This window comes from Lactuca virosa, chromosome 7 (assembly GCF_052849685.1).
Source record: "Lactuca virosa cultivar CGN04683 chromosome 7, Lactuca_virosa_CGN04683_v6, whole genome shotgun sequence".
Lineage (NCBI taxonomy): Eukaryota > Viridiplantae > Streptophyta > Magnoliopsida > Asterales > Asteraceae > Lactuca > Lactuca virosa.
In genome coordinates this window covers 290515711-290526959 of record NC_136432.1, presented here as the reverse complement: position 1 = coordinate 290526959, position 11249 = coordinate 290515711, and the positions used below count along the sequence as shown (strand labels likewise).

The window sequence follows — 11249 nt, the reverse complement described above, 5'->3', positions numbered from 1 at the left end:
TTGATTTCTCCACAGTAGGTAATTAGTAGAGCTTAATTTGATGGGGATCATATGAAGTATGGTATTCACTGGAAAAGTATTATCGGCAGAGGTAGACATGATTAGGTTTCAGGAGAAGAATAGGGTTAGAGAAGAAGAAAAACGAGAGGAGGGTAGCGTGAGTGTTAGGCTGATACCATGCAGAATATTGATCAATTAACCACACATCTAATCGTGTGTGTTGATATTGTATATATATTGGAAGATTACAATAATGAGATCCTATAATGTAGGATCTATAATATACAAATATACATTAAATAATAAATGACGTAATTATCTAATAGTTTGAAATGAGGAACACAATGTTTGCTAATATGATGAAATCGATGAAAGCAAAGTTAAAAAATATTTTCAAGAAATGTCTCCCATTATTACTTGTTCCGCCGCTTTGAATCTGGCTCTAAATGTTTTTTGGGGGGGGGGGGGGGGGGGATGAGACTTTAATTGAAAATATTTGTTACGATTTGGGTTTATTGGATGATGACATAGATTATGCATCAAATGAAGTTTCAAAATTTAACAAAGTTTTTCAAAATTTGTTTGAAGTTTATTTAACAAAATATGGTTCAACAAACATTCATGACATGATGCAAAATACGGGGGCATCCGGATCCACTTCTCACCAAAATAACGAAACAATTAGGCTTTATAATACTTTGAGGAATGAAAATTCCAAACGAGCTCGGTCTAACACCCCTAGTAGCGAGCTCGAAAGGTACATTGGTTCTGATTTCTTGTCTCAAATGAATATTCAAGAGTTTGAAAATTTTGATATTTTGGCTTGGTGGAAAGGAAAAGAAACCCAATTTCCGATTCTAGCCGCTATGGCCCGTGATCTACTAAGCTCTCAAGCTTCTACGGTAGCTTCGGAATCGGCTTTTTCTGTTAGTGGCAGGGTAATATCACCAAGAAGAACAAAACTAACCCCTTTGTCGGTGGAAGTGTGCATTTGCTTGAAATGCTACCTTGATGGCGTGGAACAGATACAAGACGTTGAAGTACTAGAAGGCACATCATTGCATGCCGAAGCACGAGTACATGAGGAAGAAGTAGCGATGAGAATGTCGGTGCCACTCACCCTAGAAGAGATCGAGTATGAGAGAGGATTACGCAACGACATGGCGGATGACGAATAAATACAATGACTACGGACTTGGAATGAAGACTACGACGACAACAATGTTTTATATTTGAAGATGTATTAGTTTGACAATTTGGATGTTTTGTGTTTTTATGTTTGAAGTTGTATTATGTATTTCCAATATAAAAAAACAAAAAAAAAATGAAAAAAAGATTGAAAATTGCTCCAAAAAATGTGTTGATTCAAGTTGAACAAATTTATACATACATTATGTTTTTGTACATACACATAAACATCAAATTTAAAACAAAAAAAAAAGTTAATACATCAAAAGATATGTATATTATTAAACAAGAAACAAAAGAAAAAAAAATGAAAAAAACCTTTTGGCATATATATATATATATATATATATATATATATATATATATATATATATATATATATATGGACGTGCATATGTATGTGTGTGTATTACCATAAGGCTTTATGCCTTCCCAATTCCTTCAACCCCCAAAAACCTAGTGTGAAACATAACCTTTTTTATGGTTAAACACAATCAAAAGCAATATAATCTAAACAAAAAAAACTCATTCCTATTTTACATTTATTAGCCCAAAAACAAAAAAAAAACAAATTAAAAAACCATTATATGCGCCGAACCGGTTTTTGAACCGGTTATTTCTGAACCGGTTTCGATCAAACCGGACCGGTTTACATATGTTCGGATTATTTTGGGGCTGGACCGGTTTGGAACCGAACCGGTTTCCGGATGAACCAGTTTTGACTACGTTGACCAGAACCGAACCGGTTTTCTGAACCGGTCCGGTTCATAAAATAAACCGGTTTGTGCATGCCTACCTACACGTGGGTCATATAGAACATTCGCTTTTAAAGGGCTTTATGAAATATGTGGGCATGTGGGTCATCTACTTTAATAAATGAATGTTTTTTTATAACTTGTCACACTCTCATTTAATTTGCCAAATGTCATTTTGTGGTTATTTCGAATTAATTTTTATTTCACATGTCATTTTATAGTTTTTTTCTATTTTATTAAATTCCACATAGTGTTTAAATACAATAATAAATGCATAGTAATTTCCTTAATGAACTTTCCATTTAATTTCAAAATTACTAAATTAAAGGTTCATTAATTTTTTTTATTTAATTATCTAAATTATTTGTTTAAAGCTTATTATTTCTTTTGTTTATTTATTTAAATTTAAAAGATAAAAAATATTTTCATTATAATAATTCATTATTTTTCTTATTTTCTTATAAATTCAAAGTTTTCAAATAATTTGACCTTTATATTTAATTATTATTATTATTATTATTATTATTATTTTTCACAACTAGGATATTTATAACTCTCCCTTTTCTTTTAAAGGGCTTTATAACTCTCCCTTTTTTCTTAACATAGCTAGACCCGAGCACTCGCACGCACAGGCGATCTATTCTCCACAAAACCGCTGGGAAACCTATTGCTACAGGTTCGTTCATGCTGACGACTTCATTATATGTCTTTCCGATTCTCGTTTGTTTTTAAGGGATCCGGAATCTGATGTCGCATTCTGAATCGTGGTTGGTTACTTGGATATCAACTGTAGTTCCATTATCCACAAAAAACGGCTGCAGTTTCACATGAGATATCATACGTGTTGCTTTTCTACTTGAGAATTGACATGGACTTTCAAACTTAAGAGATAATATTCTAGGATAAACCTTGGTGTAAAATTCTTTGATAAAGGCAATTCAAACAGACTAATGTTCTGTGTTAGATAATTGGCAACAGATTTCATCGTTTGAAAGTTCTGGATTTAACTAAAAATCAATGTATATATACTCTTTCTTGGAAAGAGGACGAGGACCTCCATCCCCTATTCTAATCCATCTCTGTTTTTTTTTTTTTTTTTATTATCTTTCTTTAGCATTGAGTTTGTGAGGGATGGATCATGATCATGGATGTGTAAGAATTTTAGTTTTGTTAATTATTTACAGTGAAGAGTTGTTTGCTAAATCCTTTCCTGGGCAAACCCTAGTTAATTTAATCTGAAATATGAATCTTCTTCTTCTTCAAGTGGAACAATGTCGTACAGTATAATAATAGCCATGGCATTGAGTTATTGGTAGAAAAACAAAACATAAACATGCACTACTAATCTGGTTTCTGTATGTACAAGATATTAGTTAATGATTGATCGAGACTTGAGAGGTGTTTATATTAGCTAGCCTAGCCTAGCTCTCCTCCTTATCCTCTGCAACTGAATAAAGCACATGAGCAGCATCGTGTGTGTGTGGGTGTGGGTGTGGGGGGGTTGAGTCGGTGGAAGAAAAAGAAAAATCTTCCTGTGCCTCAACAACAACACCAAGTATCGTCTCCAAAACCTCAGCCATGGAAGGTCTGTTCTCAGCAAAATGGGCAACACACTTTAAGGAAACATTCAGCAGAGGAAAAGCATACATTCCAACCTTTGCAATCTCCTTATCAAACACCTCCCCTGTCCACTCCTCTCTGACCATGGCCTTGACCCACTTTGGAAGGTCCAACCCACCACTGTAACTGTTCTCCACTATCTTCCCTGTCAGCAGTTCCAACAGAATCACCCCAAAGCTGAACACGTCTCCTTTTTCCGATAAACATTTCTCAGGGGCTGTGTAGCTGCCATAGCCATTACTTGATCTCTGCAAGCTAGCACTTTTCGGATCAACCATATTCCAGTATCCGTATTCACTTATTAATGCCTCCTTGTTTTCATTCAACAAAATGTTGGAAAGCTTGATGTTTCCATGGGGAATGCCAGGATCACTTTTGTATATGTGATCCAAACCCCTTGCTATTCCAACCGCTATAGACAACCGCACTTTCCATGGGAATTCGATCTTCCCCTCAATATTCCCTAAATAAATAACAGACATTTTAGATTTGATTTGATGCATTGATTAATGTGTCATGATATTTTACTTACTTTCCATGAGTGCCAGGAGGCTCCCTTTGTTTTGATACTTGTAAATGAGAAGCTTCTCTTCACCCTGACAACTGTAGGCTACAAGGGGAAGAATGTTTTGATGGTTCAACTTCCCAACCATTGCCATTGTGCGATCAAACTCCTCACATGGCGCCTGTAATTTCTTTAATCGCTTCACTGCATAAGCAAAATTGTTGTTGTTGTTGTTAAGCTGAACCTTGTAAAGGCTGCTGCAGTAGTTTTGGTTTTGCAGATCAGCTCCTGCATCCAGAAGGTTCTGCAAATTGAATTGCTCCTCTTGTTCTACAAAAAAAACAAGGCCTGGATATGGATTTGTGTCTTCCACCTTTACTACTTCCTTCACTGACACTGACACTGGGGAGGAGGTTTTAGTTCCAACAACAGGGGTGCTGGTGTTTTTCACCTTCGTTTTTTCCTTCAATAATCTTATGATCACCACATTCACCACAAACCCAAGCATGACAACTAATGCTATCACAATAACAAGTTCAGACCACAACACTCCATGCTGATGATGATGATGTGTAGTCCCTTTGCCATTTTCTTCATTAAACCCAGGTGGTGGAGCCGGAGCAGATGCTCGCCATTCTTTTGACCCTGCTAAAAGGGAAAAATAATTTCATGAAATAAACCAAGCAAGGATTCAGATTCACAAAACTCACCTCTACCTGTAACGTCACTCACAGATAGAGCAAATACTACTGTCAGGCAGCTTAACATCATCATCGATTTCTTCAAACACTTATCTGATTGTCAATCTTCTTCTAAGTTCTTAAAACAAGTTGTGCAGACATGACATGACGTTACATCTCTCTACTAATTTGTTATGGAATGTTGAATAGAGACAAAAAAAAAAAAAAAAAAAAAAAAAGAAAAATAAATAACTTCGGACTTCCTGAAGCTCAACAACAAGAATCTGAATATCCTTGCGACAGACTATTTCTACCTTGAAAATTCAGGCTGTCGTCCTCTATTCACATCACAGATTTTGGCTACTTTAACCCTTTCTTTCACATCCCTAGTTATCGCTATCTGCTAAGGGCATAATTGGAAATAGAGTCTGCCCAAATACACCACGTAGGTAACCTTTGACTTGCTTCTGCATTGTTTCCTGAGATGACAGTTGCACAATGTTGGCTAAACCATATAGATGATAACAAGGAAAATTATATATAGAAAAAACATTTTTTGGTCCCTATGTTTTTCTCAGATATGAAGTTTAGTCCCTAAGTATCAACAATTTCACAGATGATCTATATGTTTTCAAAATTTTTGATATTTAACCTTTTTTTTGCTAACTCAGTTAGCTTTTGGCTATTAACTATTATTTGATTATAATATTGGGAGGCCATCATTTCACTACAATAGACCATTTATGATGTCTTGTCTTATTTTATTTTTTTAAAAAAAGAAATATATTATGTAATTTTTAAAGGGTCTCTCACACACACACAAACACACTCACTCGGATCATCAACCTTCATCATGTTCCTTTTACACACCGTCATCCATACATCACGAATGATGAACCTAAGCTTCCTTCTTCAACCACCGAACTTGCACCATCAAATTAACCTATATCACAAGCCCACAACATGAATAAAACCAACACCATCATCTGCCACATCCTATCATGATCTTCATCATCTTCCTTATGTGACCATCTCCACCCCCCGGTCTTCATCTCGCCATAACAGACCTGCAACTTGAGAACCAGAATGAGAAAGAGGGAAATAAATACACAATTCAAAGTCGAATCTCAAGGTAATCAGCCCCTGTCACTATCACATACCTATAACTTGAGACTCGTTCTTCAATTTTACATAGAAAGAAGAAAGAGACATCGAATCTCCATCTCTGTCCCATATTCTCGTTTGTTTATTATCTTGTACCTACAAATTTGAGGAAAGTGGAACACACACATAAAACCCACTTTTTCATCACACCACCAGTTTGTCTTCGTTATTATCATCTATCACATCTTCTTGTTAAAAATCAAATAAGAAAAACAGGATCGGTGAGAGCGGCGATCAAAAACACATACACACACACACCTATTAATCCAGCAATATGTGATAAAGAAAAGACATTCCTGGGTCGATTTCACCCGTAAAATCAATTTCATATTGCATTAGGGTTAACTGAGTTTGATTCTTGAGAGATTGACGGTGGTTGAATCTTGACAGATTCGAAATCGATTTCGTTCCCTGATATGTATTCAACTTCTCAATCAATTTTATTTGTTGTTCTGGAAGAGCACACCCATAAAATAGATTGTTCGTGGGTGTGTCAGTGTGTGTTAAAGTGCAAACTTGTGAATTAATTTCCATCTGAACCTGTGAATTGATTTCCAAAAAAGAAAAATAGATCATACCCAAAATATGAACCCATGTGAATCGTTTACCGTGTGCATGTGTTGAAGAACTTGACTATATTGTCAAGAACAAGACAAATGATTGTGTGTATGAGTACGTGTGAGAGAGAGCCTTTGAAAATTAAATAATATATTTCTTTTTTTTTAATAAGACAACATCATAAATGGTTGGTGGTGAAATGACGGAAATACCATTTGAATATTATAATTAAATAATATTTAAAACGGAGTTAAAAGTTTTGAAAGTACAGAGACCAAAATTGATATTTTTTCTTTTATATATATATATATATATATATATATATATATATATATATATATATATATATATATATATATATGTGTGTGTGTCTTAAGATTCAACAATTGATGAGAACCATATTCATTGATGAAAACAAGAATCACGATTATCAGACATATTCAACATATGTAATTAATACCACTACCATCAAAGATGTATTTGTCAAAAAAATCAATCACTCCCGATTAGAACTGCTCAAAACTCGGGCCTATAACATGTTATACACCTCCCCCCCCCCCCCCCCCCCAAGATGGATGTTATAACCGGGCTGCCCATAACTGGTTAAGAATATCATAACCGATGTAACCAGACAAAGCCTTCATCACCAAGTTAGGGTTTGGACTTTTTAAAATTTATTTATCTAACACAACTTAGTAATTTCACTAAAAGACAGAAAAATAAACTTATTAAACCGGGTATTCTCTTAACCGGATAGATTTAAATCCAAGGGCCAGCCGTAGCCGGTCAGGCTTTCCTTCACTGTAATCGGTAATTTATCGACAACCTGGCTTTTTGAGCACCCTATTGCATGTACAAGGCTTCCAAGTTCCAATGTTGAAAGACACTTATTGCATTGTGTATAAATTGCACTACTTAGACCATCTTCAACCCACTTCCATTTTTTCCCCAAAAAAATGGAGTAAAAAATGGGGAAAATAGTGTTTCATCTCCAACAATACTCCATTTTTTACCCAATTTTTACCCCAAAAAAGTATATTCCTAGTATATTCGATTATTCCAACTTACATAGATTGTCAAACACACCCATCTACTAATTTAGTTTTAACATATATATAATCTATATTTTTTTTCATTACATTAATATTAAATACAAAAGTACATTAATATTAATATTTATAATAAACTTATAAATAAATACTATACATGCATTTATAAAAATATTACACATACACACTTTTAAATAAATATTAAATAAATAAATAATAGTATTGTCACTTGCTGGTTTTTATTAGATTATTATTGTAATATATAGGTTAACTACATGTTTAATAGCATATGTTATCCTGTTTGTAATATATATTTTAATTATAAGTTTTTGTAAAATACGTTATCGTTTTTTAAAATTTCAATATGTATTTAAATTTGTATATGAATTTGATGATCAAAAAACAAACTTTATATTTATAATTAATTAATATAATTTAATATATAACAAAATTTTATAAGTATTAAATATTATATTTAAATTATAATTAGTAGGTAAAAATGAACTAGAAAACAGAGGGACTAAAACCGATAACGCAAATTTTATCCTCATTTTGGGAAAAATGAATAGTATAACACCATATTTGGTGTAATACTATTCATATCCCCCAAAATGGGGGAATAAATTGGGGGGGGGGGGGGGGGGGGTTAGAGAAGAATGGGGGAAAAATGAAGAATGAGATTGGGTTGGAGATGTTCTTAGTTTTCCATTTTTTTTAGACGAGGAAGTATCATAATAAGCTAGAAAAGAAAAGCAACACACCATTATGTATAAATTGCACTACTTAGTTAACTGTTGCAACATAATAACAAGAGGTTTTATTTGCTATGATAGATTTTTGTAATTCTCTAATCAACAAAATCAAATTAAAAGTATACATGAAATATTCATTGTAATCAATAAAGTAGTATGTCATGATTCAAGGAACTTCCTAAAAATACAAGTCCAACATAATTCATGGAAGTAGATGCCATGTAATTCTAGAGCATTCAAATGTGTTATTTTTTTTATAGATTTGATAAGTTTGTTGGCCTGAGAATTTTCGTGGATCATTACACTATATAGTTATCTCACATATTCGAGCAAATTATGGAAATGGTCCCTATAGTTATATATTTTTATAATAAGTCCAATACTTTTCAATTTGGACACAATATATCCTTGAATTATTATTTTGTACATACGTTTGATGCTGTTTGTCTTGCCTCGTTAATTTTTGTATTTAACTATTAGTTATAAAATTTATTATTATAATAGATTTTCACTATAATAAAAAACATGCCACCAGTACTCCATCTATGCATCCCCTCCTTCATATTGCTTAGACCTTTGATTTCCCTAGAAAGCAACTAGAAATGTACGAGAGAACAACATAACACCTTCACCATCAATAACATGCCACCAACACACCCCTACAATGAGTCAATGAGTCACGAACCCTTCATCACCCACCTTTTCCTAGGGAGCTGCAAGCATCACCTTCCACCCCTCCCTCAGACAATCTTGTGTCTATGGTTTTACTCCAACTCCTACCCGCGCACAATGAGGGGGGGTTGCGAAACTTGGATTTCGAGGCCAAATTCACCAAACTTGTGCATGGTCGCGACCCGCGGACACAAATGCAACTCCAAAAAATTGGGCCCGCGCAACCCTCATTTTTGCTAAACTTTACACTTTTGGTTTGGTCCTAGGTTTGAATTTTGGTAACTGGTGCATTCATTGTGCAATTAATAGCATTTATTAGCACAATCAATTCCTTAATGATGAAATTGATTTCTTGCCATTACAAACTAGTATAAAAACGGACCACTGCTACCTCATTCGACACACAGATGTGTTGATACATGAAAGTGAACCTCTAGCAATCTGAAGCCAAGCCAGAACCGAAGTCCCAGTGCATTCCGAGGTTGATGAGTTCTAAAATGGAGCCTGTTCTGAAGTGAAGACATATCTGAGAGACACATAGTTTTCAGTGTTATTTTGAATATATATTAGCATTTAATGTTTCTTGTCCTTTAACATTTGTTTTATTGTAATGTTCATGGGACAAGATCGAGAAAATCCTGTGTGTCAGCTTTTTGACTTCTTAGATTTACATTCTCTATACAGTCTTATATTTTGTCTTTTTATCTCTCCTTAGCTATTTAAGGAGATGAGTTTTCCATGCATTGTAACCTTTTTTAGCAATATTCTCTTTCACATCAAATACTAAGTATCTTGCAAGTTAAATCACTTTATCCATCATTCTCATTGTTCTTAAGTTATCTTCACTTTATTCATACTCATTTTATCTCACTTGAATATTTTGTTCAATACATTGTTGATCTTCTTACTTCGAGACAAGACCGGTTTACCAGACTTGACTGGACCTATATATTAGCAGCAAACATTGATCTTAAGTTAATTCAAGGTTTGAGTTTTCAAACCTTGTTCACGCACAAATTCTTGCACTTTCAATTAGTATCAGAGCCTAAGTTGTTGTCCTTTGAATCCATAAGAACAAATTATAATTGATCTGAGATTACCTTGGTATCTCAATCATTTATGTGTTCAGGATAAAAGTTCTTCTATATACTGCTTCTTCTCTAATAGTTTAACATCAATGGCTGCTCCTAATCAAACTCAACAAATGTATTCAATGCAAATAACAAATAGCATGGGTTGCCCAACGCGTGCCCCATTGCTAGTTGTTGAAGAGTATGATCACTGGAAAGTTAGAATGGAGAGATTTTTACTTGGTAAGGAAAAAGGTGAAGAGATATGGAGATCTGTGAAAGAAGGTCATCATGTTCCAGTAAGACGAATGGTCAGAGATGCTGTTTCTACTCTCATGGGTCAAGAAGAACAACGTCCAACACCTCTTACTGCATTAGGCATCGAAAAGATTCATGCAAACCAACCAGATTACATTCTCAGAGATGGTGCTTGGTGTTCCTCCTTCTCTCTTTGAGCATATTAAGTTGTGCAAATCTGCCAAAGAGATTTGGGACACTCTTAATGACTTGTTCGAAGGGTTTGAGAATATGAAGGATAAGTATTTGACTTCTATCGCCAACGACTTTGATACCTTCACCATAACCCCCGGTGAATCCGTAGCCTCTGCTTCGAATCGATATAGTATCGTTGTGAACAACATGACTGCACATGGTGTAGTTATAACTCCTCTCGAGTACAATCTTTCATCAACAGCCTCGGAAAATGACGGGGGAACGTCAAGTCATGTCTTCCGAGTAATGGATCTCTGAAGAAACTAAAGGTCTATCAGCTGTTTGACAAACTGCAAGGCCATGAATCTAACGTTGATCAAACGCTAAGAGAACTGTCATGAGGTCCTCTTGCCTTAGTTAGTTGTGTTAACCCACTAATTCTGAGCCCATCTGTGTCAGATCCTTTTGGAACTATTCCACCCATTTCATCTACTCATCCAACAATTCCTACCCCACATACTGCACCTGTTCCGAACCATTCATTTGAAGAAAATCTTGATCTCGATTCATTTGAGTATGAACTTCGTTTCCAACAAGAATTGACACTACTGTCTATGAAGTAAAAACGTCCTTGGAATCCCATTCATAAACCTTTTCAAAACCGATTTCAAGATCCTCATCAAAGCAATCCTCAACCCTTCCCTAAACCTTCAGGAAATTCCAAAATCAGTCAAACCCAAGATAGTCTGTCATAAATATAGTCTCGGTAACCACTTTGCAAAAGACTCTTTGGCTGAAACTTCC

At 34.7% G+C, this 11249-nt stretch overlaps 1 protein-coding gene across 5 annotated transcripts; it reads right to left on the bottom strand.

Annotated features, from left to right (window-relative positions):
- Nucleotides 1-3172: 3172 nt before the first annotated feature.
- Nucleotides 3173-6568, bottom strand: LOC145125693 (leucine-rich repeat receptor-like protein kinase PXC1). 5 transcript variants are annotated; one of them, XM_079061118.1, is made up of 6 exons: nucleotides 5909-6568; nucleotides 5582-5815; nucleotides 5063-5227; nucleotides 4779-4887; nucleotides 4096-4716; nucleotides 3173-4026 (listed from the first exon to the last, which is right to left on the bottom strand). In XM_079061118.1, the coding sequence occupies exons 4-6, from the start codon at nucleotides 4840-4842 to the stop codon at nucleotides 3365-3367; spliced, it is 1347 nt and encodes a 448-aa protein (XP_078917244.1). In that variant the 5' UTR covers nucleotides 4843-4887; nucleotides 5063-5227; nucleotides 5582-5815; nucleotides 5909-6568; the 3' UTR covers nucleotides 3173-3364. The 5 variants fall into 5 exon arrangements, with proteins under 5 accessions (XP_078917244.1, XP_078917245.1, XP_078917246.1 ...); XM_079061119.1 differs by having other exon boundaries at nucleotides 4779-5227; nucleotides 5909-6008; nucleotides 6491-6549; XM_079061120.1 differs by having other exon boundaries at nucleotides 4096-4713; nucleotides 4779-5227.
- Nucleotides 6569-11249: the final 4681 nt, after the last annotated feature.

Coding starts and splice junctions, on each gene's coding strand:
- LOC145125693 (XM_079061118.1), bottom strand. CDS start 4,842: ATGATGATGTTAAGCTGCCTGACAGTAGTATTTGCTCTATCTGTGAGT. Junction 4,717..4,778: donor GAGTGACGTTACAGGTAGAG/GTGAGTTTTGTG, acceptor TTTCCCTTTTAG/CAGGGTCAAAAGAATGGCGA. Junction 4,027..4,095: donor CCTCCTGGCACTCATGGAAA/GTAAGTAAAATA, acceptor TTATTTATTTAG/GGAATATTGAGGGGAAGATC.